The sequence below is a fragment of the Hemicordylus capensis genome, chromosome 4 (assembly GCF_027244095.1).
Source record: "Hemicordylus capensis ecotype Gifberg chromosome 4, rHemCap1.1.pri, whole genome shotgun sequence".
Taxonomy (NCBI): domain Eukaryota; kingdom Metazoa; phylum Chordata; class Lepidosauria; order Squamata; family Cordylidae; genus Hemicordylus; species Hemicordylus capensis.
This window is the reverse complement of record NC_069660.1, coordinates 261,423,138-261,444,178: the sequence shown is the minus strand read 5'-3', so window position 1 is coordinate 261,444,178 and position 21,041 is coordinate 261,423,138. Positions and strand designations below refer to the sequence as shown.

General features: G+C 40.8%; 1 protein-coding gene and 1 long non-coding RNA gene across 9 annotated transcripts in view; one reads left to right on the top strand and one right to left on the bottom strand.

Annotated features, from left to right (window-relative positions):
* Positions 1 to 20,169, top strand: part of LOC128325349 (cytochrome P450 7A1) — a 35,256-nt gene extending 15,087 nt beyond the window's left edge. Inside the window, exons 1-8 of one of the 8 annotated variants that reach the window (XM_053251041.1) lie at positions 6,483 to 6,663; positions 7,193 to 7,300; positions 8,107 to 8,253; positions 11,778 to 11,836; positions 17,265 to 17,878; positions 18,110 to 18,240; positions 18,569 to 18,744; positions 19,218 to 20,169. In XM_053251041.1, the coding sequence (XP_053107016.1) occupies position 8,253; positions 11,778 to 11,836; positions 17,265 to 17,878; positions 18,110 to 18,240; positions 18,569 to 18,744; positions 19,218 to 19,517 (1,281 nt within the window). In that variant the 5' untranslated portion in view covers positions 6,483 to 6,663; positions 7,193 to 7,300; positions 8,107 to 8,252 and the 3' untranslated portion in view covers positions 19,518 to 20,169. Of the gene's footprint in view, positions 1 to 2,860; positions 3,005 to 6,338; positions 6,455 to 6,482; positions 6,664 to 7,192; positions 7,301 to 8,106; positions 8,254 to 8,338; positions 9,318 to 11,595; positions 11,837 to 17,264; positions 17,879 to 18,109; positions 18,241 to 18,568; positions 18,745 to 19,217 lie in introns of those variants that run through there. The other 7 variants (XM_053251044.1, XM_053251043.1, XM_053251042.1 and 4 more) reach the window with 7 other exon arrangements.
* LOC128325353 (uncharacterized) lies at positions 952 to 7,861 on the bottom strand. The gene is made up of 2 exons (XR_008307399.1): positions 7,709 to 7,861; positions 952 to 2,309 (listed from the first exon to the last, which is right to left on the bottom strand). It is a non-coding gene; the product is annotated as an uncharacterized LOC128325353 (long non-coding RNA).
* Positions 20,170 to 21,041: the final 872 nt, after the last annotated feature.

The following is a 21,041-nucleotide window of genomic DNA, read 5'->3' as shown; positions in this document are numbered from 1 at the left end:
TTAAGGGAAAATTCCCATCCATACCTTTGCCTGCTGTGCTAATTTTTTCAGAGGGAGTTTTCTTTCTGCAGAGACTTTTTAAGCATATGTGACCATTCAAGAATGTTATTTGCCACTTCCAGTCTATCTGAAGTGATGCTGCAGTCTACCACCTCATTCTGGTGCATGTGCAAACCAGGCCTCAGAATAGACAGGAAAATGTTCATTTATACTTAGGAAAGAGATGAAACAGTGAGGGGAAACTTAGGGATTTAACTATAAAGATAAAAATTATGTTTAACATTACTCTCTATCTACATAGCTTTCAGAATCAGACCCTTTTAAAATCAGCTATCCTATTTTTTGGCCTTGATGGTGTATGTTTTGAACTTATTTGTATTTGTTTTTGAATATTTACAGTAGAAAACATAAATAATAGAAACAATAAAAATGTGGTTCACTGTGATTCTTTCCCCATCATTGATTGATTGATTGATTAAGTGCCATCAAGTCGGTGTCAACTCTTAGCAACCACATAGATTGATTCTCTCTAGGATGATCTGTCTTCAACTTCGCCTTTAAGGTCTCTTAGTGGTGCATTCATTACTGTAGTGATTGAGTCCATCCACCATGCTGCTGCTCGTCCTCTTCTTCTCTTTCCTTCAACTTCTCCCAGCATTATGGACTTCTCAAGGGAGCTGGGTCTTCACATAATGTGTTCGAAGTATGATAGTTTGAGCCTAGTCATTTGTGCTTCAAGAAAATTCTGGATTGATTTGTTCTATGATCCATTTGTTTGTATTCCTGGCTGTCCATGGTACCCTTAAAAGTTTTCTTCCCATCATACATTTATCCTAAATTATTCTAACTTCTATAGATTCTATAATTTATTATATTTAATATGTGTATATCCTCTTATATTTTATAGAGTTTATATGCTGGAAAGATTATTCTCCAAATACAAATACAAGATTCTGTCATAAAATTTTATTTCCAAATGTAGTTTGAAGTTTGTCTGTTATATGTGCATCCTAAAAGTGAATACACTTTACCTTAGTCTGAATATCTTCAACCAAGTAATATCTAAATAAAAATGAAACTTTAAATAACAGGTTCCCTGAAAATGGCAGGTTACTAAGTAAGAACTTTACTAAGAGGCCCTTTGAGAAAGATGTTTCCTCCATTTATTCTGAATTTTTATAATCAGGCCTATCTATAAATTTCTAGATAGAAAATTCTGAGTCACTAGTTGGTTTATCCTACTAGATGAATCAACCAGTGACTCAGATTTCTCTGTTCAGAGGACTGCTTCCAATGTATGATTATTTAACTTATTGGTGCTCTATTTTAACCCAGGACATTGTACTTTACTGTTCCAGGTAAAAGCAACAAAAAAAGTACAAATAATAAATTCCCAAGTTGTGCAACAGAATAATACAAGTACAAATATAGACAGTGCCAAGCCTCCTTTTCCCACTGTGGTATATAATGTCTGTGTGTATGTGTGTGTGTTTTGTGTGTGTACATGTGCATGCAGATAAAATTTTAAAATTTGTTGTTGCCATATTACTAATTGCATGTCCAGGATATAAAATGACCTTGTTTGAAAAATAAATAAAAATATGGGCATCAGCCTTGAAATAATTTGATAATACATATGTCAAGAACGCCAAAAGGTCTTACTTAGCTCATAGCAACCTTTAGCTCATAGCAAAAGGTCTTAGCTCTGGCAACTTTTAAAAAGGCCCTGAAGACTCATTCTGCCTGGCTTTTAATTAGTTCTATGGTTCTAAAAAGAAAAGAAAAAGCTTTTTTCTTTCCCCCCCTTTCCTTTTTAAATATTACATTTTAAATATTTTAAAATTTTTAATGTTTCAAATTATTTTAATTGTTAAGTGATTTGATGTTTTAAATTTTAATTGTAAACTGCCCAGAGATGCAAGTTTTGGGTGGTATAGAAATGTAATAAATAAATAATATAATATAATATATACACAGATAATCTATGCAAAATTAATACATTTACTTGCCATGGTGTTTAGCTGAAGTGGATCTTGCAGTTGCAAAAAAGTACTGTTTGCCTGCATGGTGGGCAATCCATATCCAGCAGAATGAGATAACATGAAAATCCATGCTATCAGACCATTTCGGAGGCAGTCCAAGACAGTTTGTAGTCTGAGATGAAAGACAATGTGACCCCACCCCCAATCTTGCAGTGGGGTGGTGCTCAGCATTTTCATGGTACTGAGGCGGCGGGAGTGAGACATACAACCACTTTCAAACTATGTCATCAAGCCAAGCAGTGATGGCAGGGATGTTCTTAGTTCCAACTGGGGAGATAAGAAGAGATGTACCTCAGTGGGGCAAAGAGAGGAAAATTAACAGTGTGGCACAATGGTGAGAGGAATGGTGGAAACCATGGAGGGCAGGGAAACCATCACCCCTCTCTGCTCCTGCACTTGAGGTGACTGTGCCACTCTGTCTCATGCAAGTACCAGAATGGCAATTTAAGAAGTAAGTAGAAAGCAAGGGAAATCGTTAGTTTAAAACTAACTTTTAGTTAGAAATTCTTTATTGACCTTCAGGAGAGCCCTTAAAACCTATCTGTTTGGCCTGGCCTTCCAGGGTTTTTAATTAGTTTTAATTGTTTTTATGCTGTAACCTGGTTTTCAGGGTTTTAATTGTTCTGATTGTTTAATTGTTTTTTAATATGTTTTAATTGCTAATTGGTGTTTATATTTATATTTCTGTTTTAATTGTTATTGGTTTTAATGGTTTCTGTTTTAATTGTAAACTGCCTTGAGCCATTTTGGAAGGGTGGTATAAAAATCAAATAAATAAATAAATAAATAAATATCTGCATTCATTAATTATTTCACAGGGATATGCACAATCTTGAAACGATCTTGCAATTGATTGCAACTATCAGTTTTGTCATCCAGAGAGTGCTGAGGGTCAACAAGGGGTTTGTCTACTAAAAGGGATTCAACAAGCATACAATCTGGTTATAGATGAACCCAACAAGGTATGTTCTTAGACTCACATGTCCATTTCTCTGCAAAGGCTTTCTTTTTTTATTGCAAATATATTGTTTCTGCTTGTGTGACCTCTCTCTAGACAAAAGCAATAAGGGCCAATGTCAAGGGGGTTGTAGTCAGTCAGTCAGTCAGTTTTTATTTCAATCAACGACCAGAACAAGGGGGTTATATTGAACCGGTTTGTACTGTTCAGTCTGAATTTGGACTATGTGAACTAGTTTGGTTGAACTGACTGTCTAGTCTGATCCATCCGACAGAACTGACTTGAACCAGTTTGCCAGGTCGAGTGGCTGTAAAGGGGAATCTGGTGAGGATTCCCCTTTGCTTCCAAAGGTAATAAAAGGCTGGGGGTGGGGGCGGCAGCGGAGAAGTGCCTTTAAAACTGAAAGAGAAGGTGCTTACTGTCAGGCCTATGTGAGAGTCTCCCCACCCTATCAGCTGCAATGGTGGCACACAAATAGCCTCTGAACATGTGCATGCATGGAGGCAATTTGCATGGTCAACATGTTGCTGATCACGCCACACATGCTCACAATGATCACACTGACCATGCCGCTGATCACACTGACCACACCACAGAACATGCTGACCATGCCGCAACACACCGAGGATGCCACATGCTGACCACATTGCTGATCACGCCGCACACTCACAGAGGCCATTTGCAGCATGCTCAGTGGCAACACAATTGGCCTCTGTGCATGGATGGAGTCCATTTGTGTGTCGGTGCTGCTGAGAGGGTGGGGAGAGCACTGCACAGGCCTGCTGGTAAAGTACCTTCTCTTTCAGTTTTAAAGGCACCTCTTGCTGCTCCCCCTCCCAACCTTTTATTAACTTTGGGAGCAGAGGGGAATCCTCACCATATCCCCCTTTACAGGCGCTCGATCTAGTGAACCAGTCTGCAGATGATCATGGACTGGACCTTTTTCGCCGGGGCTAGTCCAGTCCATGGTTGAACCAGCCTGGTTTGCTGTGGACTGGTTTGATTGCGGACTGGTTTGGTACACCCCACCAATGTCCTGTGTTTGGTGTTGTTGTAACACTCCTCCCAGTCCAAAGGATAAAACATCCCTGACAGCTGATGGGTTGGTTGAGATTCTGCAACAACCATGATGTCTAATATGCCAAAGTAAGCTCCATTGAAGGTAGAATGCGTCCTTCTTGACAAATGTAATTGCTCAGTTCTGTCAAATGAATCAAATACAAATCTTGTTTTGGGGTTTTGGCACGACCATCTCAAGAGTCTTTGATGAGGAACTTTGTCAAAAACGTTTTGGAAGTCCAGGTATATTATGTCAATTGGATCACCTTTATGCACACACTTGTTGACACTCTCAAAGAACTCCAAAAGGTTTGTGAGGCAAGACTGACCTTTGCAGAAGCCATGCTGGTTCTCTCCCAGCAGAGCCTGTTCTTCTATGTGCTTTACAATTTTATCCTTGAGGATGTTTCCCATCAATTTGCCTGGAATAGACGTTAAGCTAACCGGCCTGTAATTTCCCAGATCGCCCCTGGATCCCTTTTTGAATATCAGTGTTACATTTGCTCCTTTCCAGTCCTCTGGTACAGAGCTTGATTGTAGGGATAAGTTATATATTTTTGCAAGGAGGTCAGCAATTTAGCATTTGAGTTCTTTGAGGACTCTTGGATGGATGCCATCCAGCCCTGGCGATTTGCTAGTTTTCAGTTTTTCCAGACAGTTTAGAACATCATCTCTTGTCACTGCTATCTGACTCAGTTCTTTAGCCTCCATCACTGAAAAACCTGGTTCAGGAACAGGCATACCTCTGCTGTGGTATAGCTGAGACTGTTTGTTAGAGAGCTCCAGAGGGGAGATTTCCTTATCGTCCCCAGCTACAGCAGAAATGCACAGGTAAGGGAGCACTGTGAATTAATGTTGTCTGGAGAAATAGAGTTAAAGTTCTAAATAAAGTAGTTTGTTTAGGAAATCCATCAGGGAGATAGATAAGACCTACATGCTTGATTGTTAGCTTCATACAGGAAGAAGAAAAGGTACTGTAGAAGTGTGCCTCTCTCTCAGGTGATAGAAATAAATCTGAGACCATCTTATTTGTTTGTTATTTCTCTGTGTAAACTGCCCCGAGCCATTTTTGGAAGGGCGGTATAGAAATCGAATTATTATTATTATTTCTTGTTATTTCTTGTTTACACAGTCAGACAGGTGTTATTGACTGGTTTGTTTTATCCAGACATCGAGTCCTTCCCAAGGACCTGAGATGCCAGAATTTTATTGTCAATTGTTATAGATATCGTCGCAGAATATAGGCTGTTCCCAGTAAAGCTGCTTTTTGTAATTGGCTGATGGTGATTTCTGTGGCCCCTATGGTGTTGAGGTGCTCTTCAAGGTCTTTTGGGACTGCACCCATGGCGCCAATGACCACTGGGATTATTTGGGTCTTTTTCTGCCACAGCCTTTCAATTTCAATTTGTAGATCTTTGTATTTGGTGATTTTTTTTATTTCTTTTTCTTCTATTCTGCTATCCCCTGGTATTGCTATGTCGATTATTTTGACTTGTTTTTCTTTCTTCTCGACTACAGTATTGTGTGGCAGATGTTTGTCTGTTTGTAGTTGGAATTTATTATTATTATTATTATTATTATTATTATTATTATTATTAGTCTAACAAAGGGGAAGTAGAATTGAGAAAACATGGTCAGAGAGGGAATGCCCTTGCTGGCTATCTCTACTCCTAATGCCCCTAGTGGTCAATAGGGTTTCTGATGCTAAGAGTTGATGCCATGCAGGAGTTGCATTTCCACCCCTGTTGCCTCTTTCAGTGCACAGAACCTGTGCACAGAACCAGTTCAGGTGGTACGGTTTGAATCTGAACCAAATTCAAACTGAACTGCTGGTCCACAAGCCGGTTCAATTGAACCGGTTGGTGCTTTGTTCTGTTCAGTTGAACTGTATTCAAGGGCTATGCTTGTAACGGGGAATCTGGTGAGGAAAGGACAAGCAAAGGGGTGGGGGAATCCTTTAATAGTGTTGTAAGGGCAATGGTGGGGCAGTGAGAGGACACCTTACTGGTTTCTGTGTCATGGCAGTGGCTCCTCTAAGCTTCGCTGGTGCTCCCCTCCACCAGCGCAGGCCAGCGGTGGCTCAGTTCTGGCCTCCTCAGATATGCTGAGGCCATTTGTGTGACCTCCACACATGTAGCAAGCAATAGGGGTATATAGGATACAGTGGTAATTGGGGTGTGAAGAACTGGTTCAAATTAAACCAGGTTCAATTCAAACCAGCCCAGTTTAATCGGTTGGAACTTGAACTGCCCACCCACCCCCACCGCAAAAGGCAGCCAGTCCGAGTTCAAACTGGCCCAGACCTGGTCCAGTATGGACTGGTTCAACCCAGTTCAACTGATTTGAGGGCTATGCTTGTTAAGGGGAATCCGGTGATGAAGAGGAAAGCAAAGAGGTGGGGGAATCCTTTCAGTGTTGTATTGGTGGCTCTGTGTGTGTGTGTGTGTGTGTGTGTGTGTGGTGAGAAGACACCTTAACAGCTTCAGCAACAGTTCCTCTAAGCCACACCAGCATTCCTCCCTAGCAGCATGGGCCCGCAGTGGCCCGAGTTGCTGGGGGAAGCACAAGCAGGGCTAGAGGAGTCGCTGCCACCGCCCCATGACTGTAAGGTGTCCTCTTGCTGCCCCCCCCGGCTGCCCTTACAACACCCCAGTTCCCCCAACCCTTTGCTTTCCTCAATAGGTACAAGCATAGCTCTCAAGCCAGTCAAATCAGGTTGAACCAGTCCATATCGGACCAGGACCAGTCTGGTTCAAACTCAGACTGGCCACCTTTTTTGGTGGGGGAACAGTTTGAGTTCAAACCGGTTCTGCATGCCCCTATTGCCACTGTATGACCATGGATATTTATGTCCCTCAGACATCCATGGCAGATGAAAATTAACTGAATTATCTCTTTTCATTAGCTGAAGTTTGTTCATTGGCTCCTGCAAATGATTACCACACTGCAGCAGAGTTGTTCTTCCTGACATATGGCTTCTCAAAGCAGGGCAGATAGCAAAGGCATATGCCAAATATTTGCCACATCTGTTATATTGCTGTTTGGATGTCTGTTTCATTGAGATGAATGCTGTGAAGACCACTCATTATGCTTTCTATCTTTTGATATTTTGCCTTCTGTTTGCAACACATAGCGCATCTATCTCATGTTATCTCCTGAGAGCAAGTTTAATTCTCTTTGCTGATGCTACTTGACAAACCCAGACTGCTGAGCTTGTGTAATGGCCTTTTGAAGTGTTAAGGTATATTCATTCAGCTGTAATAGTTTGGACAGCACATCATCATGTAGTCATATTACAAGATGGTCCCTGGTGGTGTCTGTGACATTTGGTCTGTATCAGGGATGTGTGTAAAAGTTTATTTTTAGTTGTTTTTCACCTTAGATTTTCCTTTGGATTGTATAAGTGTACTTATATTTCCGCTGCCACCAATTATATGATGAAGCCTCTGTAATTCTGTTGATTTCTTTACCCTTCTTTACAGTCAGATGTACTTTAAAATAAGAAGAATACTTATTTAAAAATGTTATCTGAGGTCTGTTTGTTTCACTATTGATTAGTAGGGATGAAATCTTGCTAGGTTACAAAGCTGATGATCTGGACTTCTCACAGCACTTAGTTACTTTACACACACTATATAAGGCTTTTCACCTTTGAACCCAGTTCCTTCCCGGAACTGTACTTCACAACCCAGTCTTTATTACAGACTGTCTAAATAACCAGTCCTTGATTTGAGTCTCAGAACCATTCTTCTTTGAGCCTGTTCCTACCCAGACCCAAATCCCCACTCTAACTTCACTTCCAACTGTCACTCTCTAACTGCCTCTTATGATTCACAGCTCCAAAGAGTTCTAAGCCAATTTGCATAAAAGCAGTCCTGCACCATTTCATCACAGTGCATTAGTTGAGAATATCATACACACAGGATTCTGCTAACATGTGTAAACACATGATAAAGCTGTCAGCGTGATTCCAAACACTTTACTCAGAGGTTACATGAAGCCTACTCATAAATTATGTTTTAATTCCCTTTGAAATTGTCTTTGTAGGCTTTGTGCTCAGAGTCTTACTGACATCAGGATTTTATCAGCTTGATCTGCCATTGATTGATTGATTAAGTGCTGTCACGTCGGTGTCGACTCTTAGCAAACCCATATAGGTAGATCTGCCATAGAACGTATTAAAGTATTTACTTAGTAAGTATCAGTCTTATATTTAACTAGAGACTTTTCTGAATCAATTAAAGCACCTAATCTACAGGCCATGTACCAGGAGACTAGAAATCAAACTGCTGTGGTGCTGAAATCTTGAGTGGTTCTATGCTGTCTGCCGCTGGAGTGCATTGTGTGCTGTGGCTAGAGTGTGTGGGGTCAGAGCTGGCTGAAGCGTGTATAGTCATTCAAATATTTTCACTTGATACCACCTTCTTGTCTAGTCCTCAGTTTGCATTCACTGATGCTAGGCTACTCCTTCTATTTTCTGGGCATCTGAAATTTTAAGACCTACCGAGTTTCCTTTCAAGGATCTGGACTTGCTGTAGTTAACAGTCACTCCTGATGTAGAAAAAGAAGAAAATCTCAAGGAACAGCTTCAGTCAGGTCTGACAACCCTACTCTCATGACCCACCCAGGGTTAAATGGGATGGAGCCACTTAACCCTGGCTCCACCCCTGAGCTGCTAAATTTCATCATCTGTCCAGGCAGATGCAACATCTGGCACCCCACCATTTTTTTAAATTAAAAGTTGACAACTCTAACACTAGTGAGATCATAATATGTAGACAGCCACCTCTCTTAAAGCTTAAACTTGAACTATAAACTGTGCATGGTGAATTGGTGTGATAGAACAAAACACGTCTTTGAGACCTTTACATTATCAGCAGTTACAGCTCTTTGATTACTTTGGACCTTCACTGATAAGTGCTAATCAGCTCAAGGCCACTACCTTAAGTATCTAATCCAATTCCCTCCTGGTCTTTCCAGCAATTTTGGTCCAACTGCAGGCAAAGAAATTTTGTCCAGAAATAGTTAATTAATAGCTTGGATAGGTTGTTTCAGTTCAACGGAGTAAATGTGCTTCTGCTGAATATAAAAAGTGACCCTTGGGAGTCTTTTGTAGCAATCTCAGGCTTTGGTGTAAACTATTTTTTCATCCTTGAGATTTACCCATAGTTTCCTGAAATGTTACCATTGCTTTTGATATGGGGGAAAGTGGTGATGCTGTGCTGTGGTGTGTGGTTTGTTCTGGGAATGAGAAGGAGGTAAGGAGGATTCTTCTTTATGCATACTTTGATGAAGCTTCAAGTTCTAGAACATGTGCCATTAAAAAAATATATAGAATGTTTAACAAATTTTGATTTTAGCTTTAACTTTTTTTTTAGCATTAAAAATTAGCAGAGACAGACCCTATTACTTAGATGTGCACAAATATCAAGTAAATCAATAAATATTACAAAATTTACACACACCACAAAGAAACACATGTATATACACACTGTTACATTATATGAACACTGGGAGTCAGATTTTTCAGAAGTGGCTAGGGAGCATGATATCTGTAATGCTTGCCAGATGCTTCAGATGTGTATATATTATGATTTTGTACTTTTGGCCACTTTCCTGCATCACAGATTATTACTAATCAAAGCATTTTAGAGTTGGCAGGGATCTTGTAGGTCCCCTAATCCAAGGCCCTGCTTGGTATAGGTAGGAAACTAAGACAGCACTCTGACAGATGGCCATCCAGCCTCTGTTTGAAAGCCCTATAGAACTCTTCTACTGAAACAAGCTGTTCCACTTGAAGCAGCTCTTACAATTAAGAAATGCCTCCTAATGTCCAACCTCAGTTTGCTTCCTTTTATTTCATGTATATCAGATATGTAATCACATTGCATATGTTCAGTCATTGTACCAACTGGTTTCATGTTGTTGTTGTTAAGTTTTCAGTTCTGTCAGTTCCACATGGAAATAAACCAATGTGCATATTTGACATTTTCCTGTTGTCTTCATGTTGTTCTGTTTTAGTCTGTTCTTCAGACACATTAGATATTTTTAAAAGATCAAAGTATTATCTTTGATAGTGTGTGATATCCTTTAAATGTGATTTCTTTCAAATGTTCAAATGAAGAAGTATATATCAATTACATTGTCATTTCAGCATATTAGTTAAGCATGGATTCTATTCTCTCTCTCTCTCCCTCTCCCTCTCTCCAATGCCCTTTCTTGGTACTGAGAAACTATAGCTGACATCCAGACTAGCATTGCACTGGTAGAGCAGTGCCTGACATCCAGACTAAGACTGCACAAAATTGTGAGAAGAGTGATCTTCACTTTCCTCTGAAGCCCACTGTACATACCTAAAATATGACTCTTAGGGTCATGTAGTGCTAGTCTGGATGTCAGCCTATGACTTTTGTTTAGAGATGAAGCCCCAAATGTGAAAGTGGTCAACAATGAGTTGCTTGTCTTTTTTCAATCTGCTCAGTGTGCAATATGTCAATCGATAAATTCTATGTATGCACAATGCTGAACTCTGAAATGATTGACATTCCACAAACAATAGTTTTTAAGAGATGGATTTTCAGATTTCCAATGGCTGCATAGGAGAAGCCATAACTTATACATAACAAAATGCCATAAATATGGACTTTGATGCAGCTGTAGTCAAGGACCATTAGCTGGGTATAGCACTTAGTGGCTCTGAATAGGGAAGATGAGAAAGCGCATGCACATCCATGTGCATAATGCACCAGGTTAAGGGGGCTTAGATAAGAATCACAATGTGCATGTGGATATACTGTATATGCTCTTGCTTTGCTAGATTGGGATGTCTCTATCTCCAATCTCCGATTTACTAGGTTGGGACAGTAGCATGTATATGGTTTATCTGCATCATTAAACCTGGCAGGCTCAATTTCTACACAAACATGCACACATCAGCAATACTAGTAGACATATTGTTCAAAAGGGCAAACAAAGCCGAGCTTTCAAAAGTTAAACCAAACAGATGATGTTGCATGTATTGTGCCAAACTGGCTGCTAAACCTGGGGCTAGGCAGACTGCCACAGTCCCCCAGGGTGGCTTCTTTCATTCAGAAAGCAACTTGTTCTTTAAAAAAAAGTATCGGTTTCAAACCCTCCACATATTCACCCTTTGCAATATCTATGTTATAATAAAAGTTGTTTGACCAAGCAGATTTTGCCATGAAACAACATTGCTGTTTAAAACCGTTAGACACAACACCCAAGAGTAAACAAGGTAGTAGTGATATGTTTAAAATAGGAGGTGAATTTAATTGAATTTGATTTAGTGTCTGTGCATTGTATTATCCTTACTAGGGCTATAGCAAGCTTCTGTATCATGCTAAAGTCATTATTTGCTAGTTATCTTCTGCTTCAAAGTGGATTTATGACTCAGTGAAGAGCAATTCCTTCTAGTAATGATGGAAACTGCATTATAAATAGATGCTTGCATGGCAGTCTTGAAGGTCAAATCTTAATTTATAATCTTAATCTACAATGTGTATATGTTTATTGCAGACGTCTGAGCGAGCCACCCTTGGAGAATGGGATCCTGCCGTATCTTGGCTGTGCTTTGCAGTTTGGGGCCAATCCCCTCACATTCCTTAAAGCAAGACAAAAGAAATACGGTCCTATTTTCACTTGTAGATTGGCTGGAAAATATGTTCATTTTCTGACAGATCCCTTTTCATATCATTCAGTGATGCAACAAGGAAGACATTTGGACTGGAAAAAGTTCCACTTTGCAACCTCTGCAAAGGTAATCCCTTTCAAAATTTATTGGCATTCAGACTACCACCTCACTGGTGCAGCAGACTAAGGGTGCACCATTGTGTGAGGGAAAAGGGACAATTTTTAACAATATCCCTTTCCCCCCGAAGCCCACTTTTTCTCCTAAAAATATCTTCCTGAGGTTTGCACAGTGCTAGTATGGATGCCAGCCAATTTTTGCAGTAATAAAGCTGTTTTTTGGTAGAAAAATAAAAAATGCCCAGTCTTGAAAAAACTGTGCCAGGAAAGAGCTAATTAGGTTTGGCATTACCAATATGCTTATAGACCACCAGTATTCTAGAGATGCTTTTTACCATAGAACAATCTGGAAAAAATGCAACAAAGGTTCCCCAAATCTATATATTTATTTCTCCTAGATGTACCTGTCGCTAATCCCATGTGTGGCAACTCTCGCAAGAGTTCGCGAGCGTGTGGTGATTTGGCAGTGGAGATTCCATTTACTCCTCAAAACAGGAGCTGTTATATGGAAGCCCTCAGGGCTCCATTCTGTCACCAATGCTTTTTATTATCTACATGAAACCGCTGGGTGAGGTCATCAGGAGATTTGGTGCTGGGTGTTATCAGTATGCTGATGACACCCAAATCTACTTCATCTTGTCATCTTCAGGAAATGGCACTCATTCTCTAAATGCCTGCCTACAGGCAGTAATGGGCTAGATGAGGGATAACAAATTGAAGCTGAATCCAAGCAAGACAGAGGAGCTCATTGTGGGGGCTCAGAATCTGAGGGGTGTGTTAGATCTTCCTGTGCTGGATGGGGTTACATTCCCCTGGAAGGAGAAGGTGTGCAGCTTGGGAGTACTCGTAGACCCAAGCCTCACCCTGGTATCTCAGGTGGAGGCCATGGCCAGGAGTGCTTTCTATCAGCTTTGGCTGATTCGACTGCTGCGCCCATTCCTTGAAGAGGATGACCTCAAAACAGTGGTGCATCAGCTGGTAACCTCCCAGCTTGACTACTGCAATGCACTCTACGTGGGGCTGCCTTTGTACGTAGTCCGGAAACTTCAGTTAATTTAGAATGCGGCAGCCAGATTGGTCTCTGGGGCAACCCGGAGAGACCATATTTTTCCTGTTGTATGTTTCTGGGCAAAATACAAAGTGCTGGTTATTACTTTTAAAGTCCTGAACGGCTTGGGTCCAAGTTATCTTAGAGAGTGCCTTCTTCTACATGATCCCCACCACACGTTAAGGTCATCTGAGGAGGTCCATCTCCAGTTACCACCGGTTCATCTGGTGGTGACTCAGAGGTGGGCCTTCTCTGTAGCTGCTCCTGGGCTGTCGAATGCACTCCTGGCAGAAATCCACAATCTGAATTCTTTATTGAACTGACCTTCAGGAGAGCCCTTAAAACCTATCTGTTTGGCCTGGCCTTCCAGGGTTTTTAATTAGTTTTAATTGTTTTAATACTGTAACCTGCTTTTCATGGTTTTTAAATTGTTCTAATTGTTTAATTGTTTTTAAGATGTTTTAATTGTTTATATTTCTGTTTTAACTGTTATTGGTTTTAATGGTTTTGTTTTTAATTGTAAACCATCCTGAGCCATTTTGGAAGGTCGGTATAAAAACTGAATAAATTTATTATTATTATTATTATTATTAATATTAATATTAATATTAATATAAAGATAGGGAGGAGGGCCTGTGAGAGCAGAAGCACCATGGTGATTGGGCAGTGGGGGTTCTATATGCAGATAGGGAGGAGGAACCTGTGGCACTGTGGTGATTGGGCAGTGGGGATTCCATATGCAGATAGGGAGGAGGAGCTTGTGATGGTTAAGGTCAGTTGGAATGCTACTGTTACTGGTCAGAGGATGTTCTTGATTGTAGAAGAGAGGAATACACACACACACACACACACACACACACACACACACACAGCAGGTAGGGGTCTGCAAAGAGAGGGGGTGTGAGGGAGGAAAGAGCCCCTTCAGGAGAAGGAGGCTGCCATTGTGTGAATTAGATCAGGACACAAGATGAATAAGATCTGCTAACTCAGGGAGGGAGAGAGAAAGAGAGAAGAAAAAAGAAGGGAGGGGAAGAAAGACAGAAGGGAAGAGTGAGTAGAGGAGAGAGAGGAAAAACAAAGGAGAGGAAGAGAGAAAGAATGAAGGGTGAGGGATGGGCCTGAGCCTGTCAATGGCCTTAGGGGAACAAGCGGCCATCGTGGCACCTATTGGCTGCAAGGAAGGGCCCAGTCAACCACTGCTGCTGTTTGGGGCTAATGAGGCCATTAGCGGAGGGGGGGATGCAGGCAAGGGATGACCTGGGCCTGTAAGTGGCCTGAGGGGATCAAGTGGTCATGGCAGCAGTGAGGATGGGCCCGGTCAACTGCTGCTGCTGCTCCTGTGGGGAGGAGCAGGGCTTGGGTGAGGGTGAGGAGTTCTCCGAGGATAGGGGGCTTCAGCTTGGACAATAGGCGCCAGCAACACTGCAGCCATGACCAAGAGGGGTGAGGGGGATGGAGTAAAGGGATGGAGGAATGACCTACTGGGGTGAGGGGGATGCAAGCAACCAGACTGAGGAGCAGAATCAGGAGTGCGGCTCAGGTGAGGGTAGAGAGATCTCTGTGAGAGGGACTGTGGCAGGGGGTGAGGGGAGCACGCAAGTACTAGTGTGCAGATGCTCTGCGCAGGTTAAGCTAGTTTGTAATTAATGTTTCCATAATATCTACATCTCCATAAGTCAAGCTATACTCTAGCTCCCACTATAAGTCTTAAAAATATCTTCCTTCTTTCATGTACACAGAACCAATAAATTACCAATACACCGGTACTTTTAAGATAGAGAATTGCCCGTTTCTCAGACAGTGATTTACTGTATGAGGCTGTTCACACAAGCAATTCTATCCAGGCTTGCACAGCGTACCCAGGTAGGGTGGCTTGTGTGGAACACCGGGATTGGGCCCGATCCCAGCACTGTCCTACTGGGTAGCCCAAGATTTTCCCCCAGGCTATCACCGAGGTAGAAGGGTGTGAGCTCACCTTTATACCTCGGTAACCAGTTGTATGTCTGCTTGGGCTGCTACTGCATACAGCCCAAGCAGCCACAGAGCCGGGCACCTAGGGCAACTGGCTTGCACAAAATCTCACACGGTGCATTGAGGAGTTTCTGGAGGCTGGACTGTATTTCCCCGGCCTCCAGATGGCTGTGCGGCTCCAAGCAGTGTGGCTGATGTGGGCATGCAAGCCACTCAGCCTGATGAAAAGAGAAGATTGGGTGGAAGGTAAGTGTGCTACTGCCTTCCACCCCACCCTCCTTGTTTGTGTGAACGACCTTAATATGTTATCATGAATGAATTTGTAATGATACATCATTTTGGTTTACATAAGCAATTTTAAATGAATGTAAAGGACAGACAAGATATTTTGCTGCCTGAGGCAAAGGACCATATGACAGCCCCCTTATCTGTGCGTGGGTGCTCAGCATTCTCAGGGTATGCTGCTGAGGCAGTGGAAATAGCACACAAGCAGTCTCAGACCTTGCCACCATGCCAGGCAGTGGTAGAGAAAATCTTCCTATTGCTGATGAGATCTGAGCGGTTGGTGAATGACCAAGAGAGGGATCTTGGGGTCATGGTGGACAGCTCGTTGAAAGTGTTGACTCAATGTGTGGCAGCTGTGAAAAAGGCCAATTCCATGCTAGGGATCATTAGGAAGGGGCCTGGAAATAAAGCTGCTAATATTATAATGCCCTTATACAAAACTGTGGTGCGACCACACCTGGAGTACTGCATACAATTCTGGTCACCACATCTAAAGAAGGACATTGTAGCACTGGAAAATGTGCAGAAGAGGGCAACCAAGATGATCAGGGGCCTAGAGCACCTTTCTCATGAGGCAAGGCTACAACACCTGGGGCTATTTAGTTTTGAAAAAAGACGACTGCGGGGAGACATGATAAGGACTATAAAATCATGCATGCTGTGGAGAAAGTGGAGAGAGATAAATTTTTCTCTCTCACACATAACATTAGAACCAGGGGTCATCCCATGAAATCAATTGCCAGGAAATTTAGGACCAACAAATGGAAGTACTTTTCCACACAATGCATAATCCACTTCTGGAATTCTCTGCCACAAGATGTGGTGACAGCCAACAACCTGGATGGCTTTAAGAGGGGTTTGGACAACTTCATGGAGGAGAGGTCTATCAGCGGCTACTAGTTGGAGGGCTATAGGCCACCTCCAGCCTCAAAGGCAGGATGCCTCTGAGTACCAGTTGCAGTGGAGTAACAGCAGGAGGGAGGGCATGCCCTCAACTCCGGCCTGTAGGCTTCCAGCGGCATCTGGTGGGCCACTGTGTTAAAGAGGATGCTGGACTAGATGGGCCTTGGGCCTGATCCAGCAGGGATCTTCTTATGTTCCTACCTTGTGTTGGGAGCAAAGTGGGGAAGGGAGGGGTTTGCCCCAGTGGGATGAGGAGGAGTAAATGAACAGCATGCCCCAGTGGGGTGAGGAAGGGCAGTGACAGCTGGCAAGTGGCAGAGAGGCCTGTGGTGTGGCACCCATGGTGGTGGTAGGGGACAGCACTTGCTGCCAGTACCTAATATGACTAGCTCACTTTGTCTCATGGAAGGCTCCCCTTAAGAACAGATTTATTGGTTACAAAAATTATTAGGTTGATTTTCACCAATCCATTAAAATTAAGTCTAATTGAACTCCCCAAAGCTTAAATATGCGTAGATTGTTGCTTCACACTTCTAGCTGTATGTATTTTCTTTTATGAAATTTGGATTGGTGAAGTGAAGTCCTGCATAAGTATACAGGGAACTATGGCTTAGTATAGCCAACAGTAAGTTAAGGCTGCAATTTGTTTCAATTCTTAGCTTGAAAGGTCTTCTTCCTTTCTTCAAAATATAATGTTCTTTGCCAACCAGAGAGCCATTAAGATGATAGATCTTGTAATAGGGACCTTTGTTCTACCAAAGAAAAACTTTTGGATTACTTTCAATCTTAGTGCTTAATATCATTATTCCATCCTCCTTTGTTGGAAAGCCTATTCCAGCTCCTATTGGAGCCAATTAAAAATGTCTTGTCAACTTAAATGGATCCTGAAGAAGAATCTTAAGTGGCCATACTTTATTTATTAGCATCCATCAATAAGCTGTTTCTTTAATAATTTCTCATTCTTGTGCTTTTCTGTTTTTACTATTGTACTAAATTATGGAGAAAATACATTGCTTCTGATTTCCCTTGTCAATTTTTATTCACTTATAGCAAACCCAAAGTGCTATGCATGTTTTCCAGTTGTCTCAGAAGCAATTTCCTACCCCACCCCGGGTCAGAGTGCCCATCACAAAGCTCCTTTTATTAAAAAACAAACCAACCAGACGTACTGTATGCTTACACACAGAGGTTATGATGAGCTGCATTTAATATTTCATATATTTTATGACAGGCATTTGGACATAGAAGTATTGATCCAAATGATGGAAACACCACTGAAAATATACAACAAACCTTCACTAGAACCCTGCAAGGCAATGCCTTGAACTCTCTCAGTGAGGCTATGATGGAAAACCTTCATTATGTCATGGTGCAATCAAATGCTCTAAAAATGAATTCCATTGACTGGGTAACTGATAAGCTTTATGAATTCTGCTGCCGTGTGATGTTTGAATCTGGATTTTTAACACTTTTTGGTGCAGAGTTTAACACAGGCCACAAAAAGATTCTTTCTTTTGACCAAGAAGTCCAGAGAACACTTATTCTCAATGCTCTAGAGAACTTCAAGGAATTTGACCAAATCTTCCCAGCTCTTGTGGCAGGACTACCTATCCACCTATTCAAAGGTGCTCACAGTGCACGAGAGAAGCTGGCTGAGGCTCTGCTCCATGAAAATCTTAAAAAAAGAGAAAATATATCTGAACTCATTTCTCTCCGCATGTTTTTGAATGACACTCTCTCCACTTTTGATGATAAGGAAAAAGCAAAGACCCATCTTGCAGTCTTGTGGGCATCACAAGCTAACACAATTCCTGCTACTTTTTGGAGTTTGTTCCATCTTATTAGGTGAGTATCTAGAAATATCATGATACAAGAAGATGGGAGAGGGTTGTAGCAGTGGTAGAACACCTGCCTTACTTGGAGGGTCCAAATTTCAACCCCTGGCATTTCAAGGTAAGGTTAGGAAAAACTCATCTGAAATCCTGGCAAGTTGCTGCCAGTCACATATTCTTCCCAGTGTCACGTGTAAGAAATGAACAATGTTTCTGCTGTGATATCACTATGCCTTTATTTCAGGAATCCAGAAGCAATGAAAGCAGCTACTGAAGAGGTACAAAGAGTGCTAGCAAAGACTAATGAAAAGATTGGTTTGGAAAGGAAACCTATTTACTTGAATCGAAAACAGCTGGATGACATGCCTGTATTAGGTAAGCCTGGTTATTTATAAAAATTATATGTTACTTCCATTGCTTTCACATCCTAATGATAAGTAAACAACTGCCAATTCTTAGGAATCATAAACATTAGATACATCAGTTATACAACATACTTAAGCATGGTCACATTAAGTATCTTAGCTATGCTACTCTTTGATAGTAGCAAAAACAATTCAAGGACAATACTTGTACTCAATGTTATTCTCTTGTTTTAGAGGACCACATTACTTTTAATTTTGTAATCTGTTCATAGCACATCAGTGCATACTGTGTTTATGTTAAAGACAATGTTATGTATTCCCACCCCCCGCCCATCTAGATAGCATTATCAAGGAAGCAATAAGGCTCTCCAGTGCCTCTATGACCGTCAGAGTTGCTAAGGAAGATTTCATTTTGCAATTACGCAGCGGTTCTTACAATATTCGCAAAGATGACATCATAGCTCTTTACCCCCAGCTGTTGCATTTTGACCCAGAAATCTATTCTGACCCTTTGGTGAGTAAACACAGCATTAACGGGAGGGAGGGAGCATACATCAGCAGAAATAGGTCAGTTTTTTGCAGTTCAGTGTTTGACACCAATATTCTATAACACATAAGCTTTGGTCTTTGCCATATGAACTCCAGGTAAGTGCAAGGGAACTGCAATAGAACTATATATCTTTAGTAACATTTTAATTGTATTTATTTATAATTTATAAACTACCTCATATGAACATCTCCAGGCGGTTTACATGCAGTTAATTTATATATTTAATTTCAATATAGTTTAAACTCCTAAATGTATCATACAGCTATGTTTAAAACAGAGTTATATTACTGTCTATATCTGATGTACATATATTCAATTCAGGTATTCAGGACAAGGAACACTTATTCAAGTTTTATTTGGAAATCTGAAATAATCTTAGGCTGCCTTTAATTAACGTTGAATTTAAGACTGAGTTTTTTTTTTAACCTTTCCCCCAGACGTTCAAGTATGACCGCTTTCTGGATAAGAACGGAGAAAAAAGGACAGTTTTTTACCGCAATGGTCTCAAGTTAAAATATTATTATATGCCATTTGGAACGGGACTTGCAAAATGCCCTGGACGACTCTTTGCAGTTCATGAGATAAAACAATTTTTGACTTTGTTGCTTTCCTATTTTGAAGTGGAGCTTGTTGACAGGAATGTGAAATGTCCTTCTTTAGACCAAGCACGAACAGGACTTGGCATCTTACAGCCCACAAATGATGTTGAGTTCAAGTATAGATTAAAATGTCTGTGAATGTGTGGAACAACTTATTTCTCTTTGTTCAGTTTTACCATGCAGTGGGATTACCATGCAGAGGGATTACCATGCAGTGATGTTAATGCAATGCACTAAGAATAATGAGCATTTGGGCAATTAGTCGTCATTTAACATGGTTTGTGTAAAAAGCTTTACATGTTTTGTAATGGGCTCTCAAATAACAAGAGATAGCCCAATCCACTAAATGTGCTAGTGTCAGGTTTCCAGTACATCTTTTGAGCCATGGTGGGAGTAAAGACTGAAATTAATGGATATATAGATGAACTCTTGTCTACCTGAGAGGTTTGTATGCACACTGGCAACAGAGTGCTGGGGAGAATATTGCTTCATTTCTTTCTCTGTAGAAACCCTTCATATCTTGCTGCCTTTTAGGCGCTAGCAACCAAATATGACATGCAAACAGAGGATCAAGGGTTGGGGTTTTGGGTCAACGGGGCAAGTTGTTTGTACAAATCTCTCATTGGTTGCTGGAATAGTATGGATCCTTCTACAGACAAAACTGGTGCTGGCTTAAAATGTCTTGGCCTGGTAATGTGTGTAGCTGAGGATCAAAATGTCAGCCTTCCAAATATAACATTTATTTTTGTATTTATTTGCTGTTGATAATAAATCATTTCTAATTATTTAATTATTGTTTTCAAATAAAATATCTTGATCACTTAAGGGGCTAATAAATCTTGTAAACCCTTTGTCATAATTATACAAAAGTATGACAAAAGATTTCTAAGATTTTTTTAGTGCCTTTCCAAGGCACTTGCTGTATTTTCAAAATGATATGTGGAGATCTCAGTGGAATGTGGAGAAATCAGCTGAAAACATTCTCCAAACCTTCTGCTTGGGAGGGGTTAGGAACAAGTTAGTTGTGATAAGCTTTAGTCCCCTTAAATTCAATAGAATGTTGGCACAACTAACTTCATGTGGACTGAAGGAAGATTTGATATTTTGAACGAAAAAGAAACATTATGGATTAAAATAGTTCTTTTATCTAATAGAATAAAGGCAAAGTCTTGCCCTTTTATGGCATATTTAATAAAGGTTCTGGGGAAGGGAAAAATGGAAAACATAGTGTTGGCTCATGAGTGAGAAAAGACCCTGTACCTGGAACTAATGAAAATTGAGAATAAGAGTTAAACATAATGATCTGCTTATAATGGCACACCAACATGGTCTAACATTTGTGTAATTACATTGTACACTACAAGCAACTGGATAGAAATATTTCAAATATCTTGTTATAGCACTGTATTTTATTAAAACCTTTTTGGATTGTATCCCACATACACAGTGCCTCATTTTAATATTGATAAACAATAGTAACCTCATGCTGGCTAGTTCCTCACAAGGCATCTGGCTATCTTTTGCAGAAGTCAAGGGAATGATGCCAATTTACACAGTCTGCTTTCCCATTCTGTTTTCATTATTTACTTAACCTATAATAACTCAGCTTACAAGGCTCTTCTTTCCAAAACAACCATGAACAGATAAAAGATCTTCAGGATG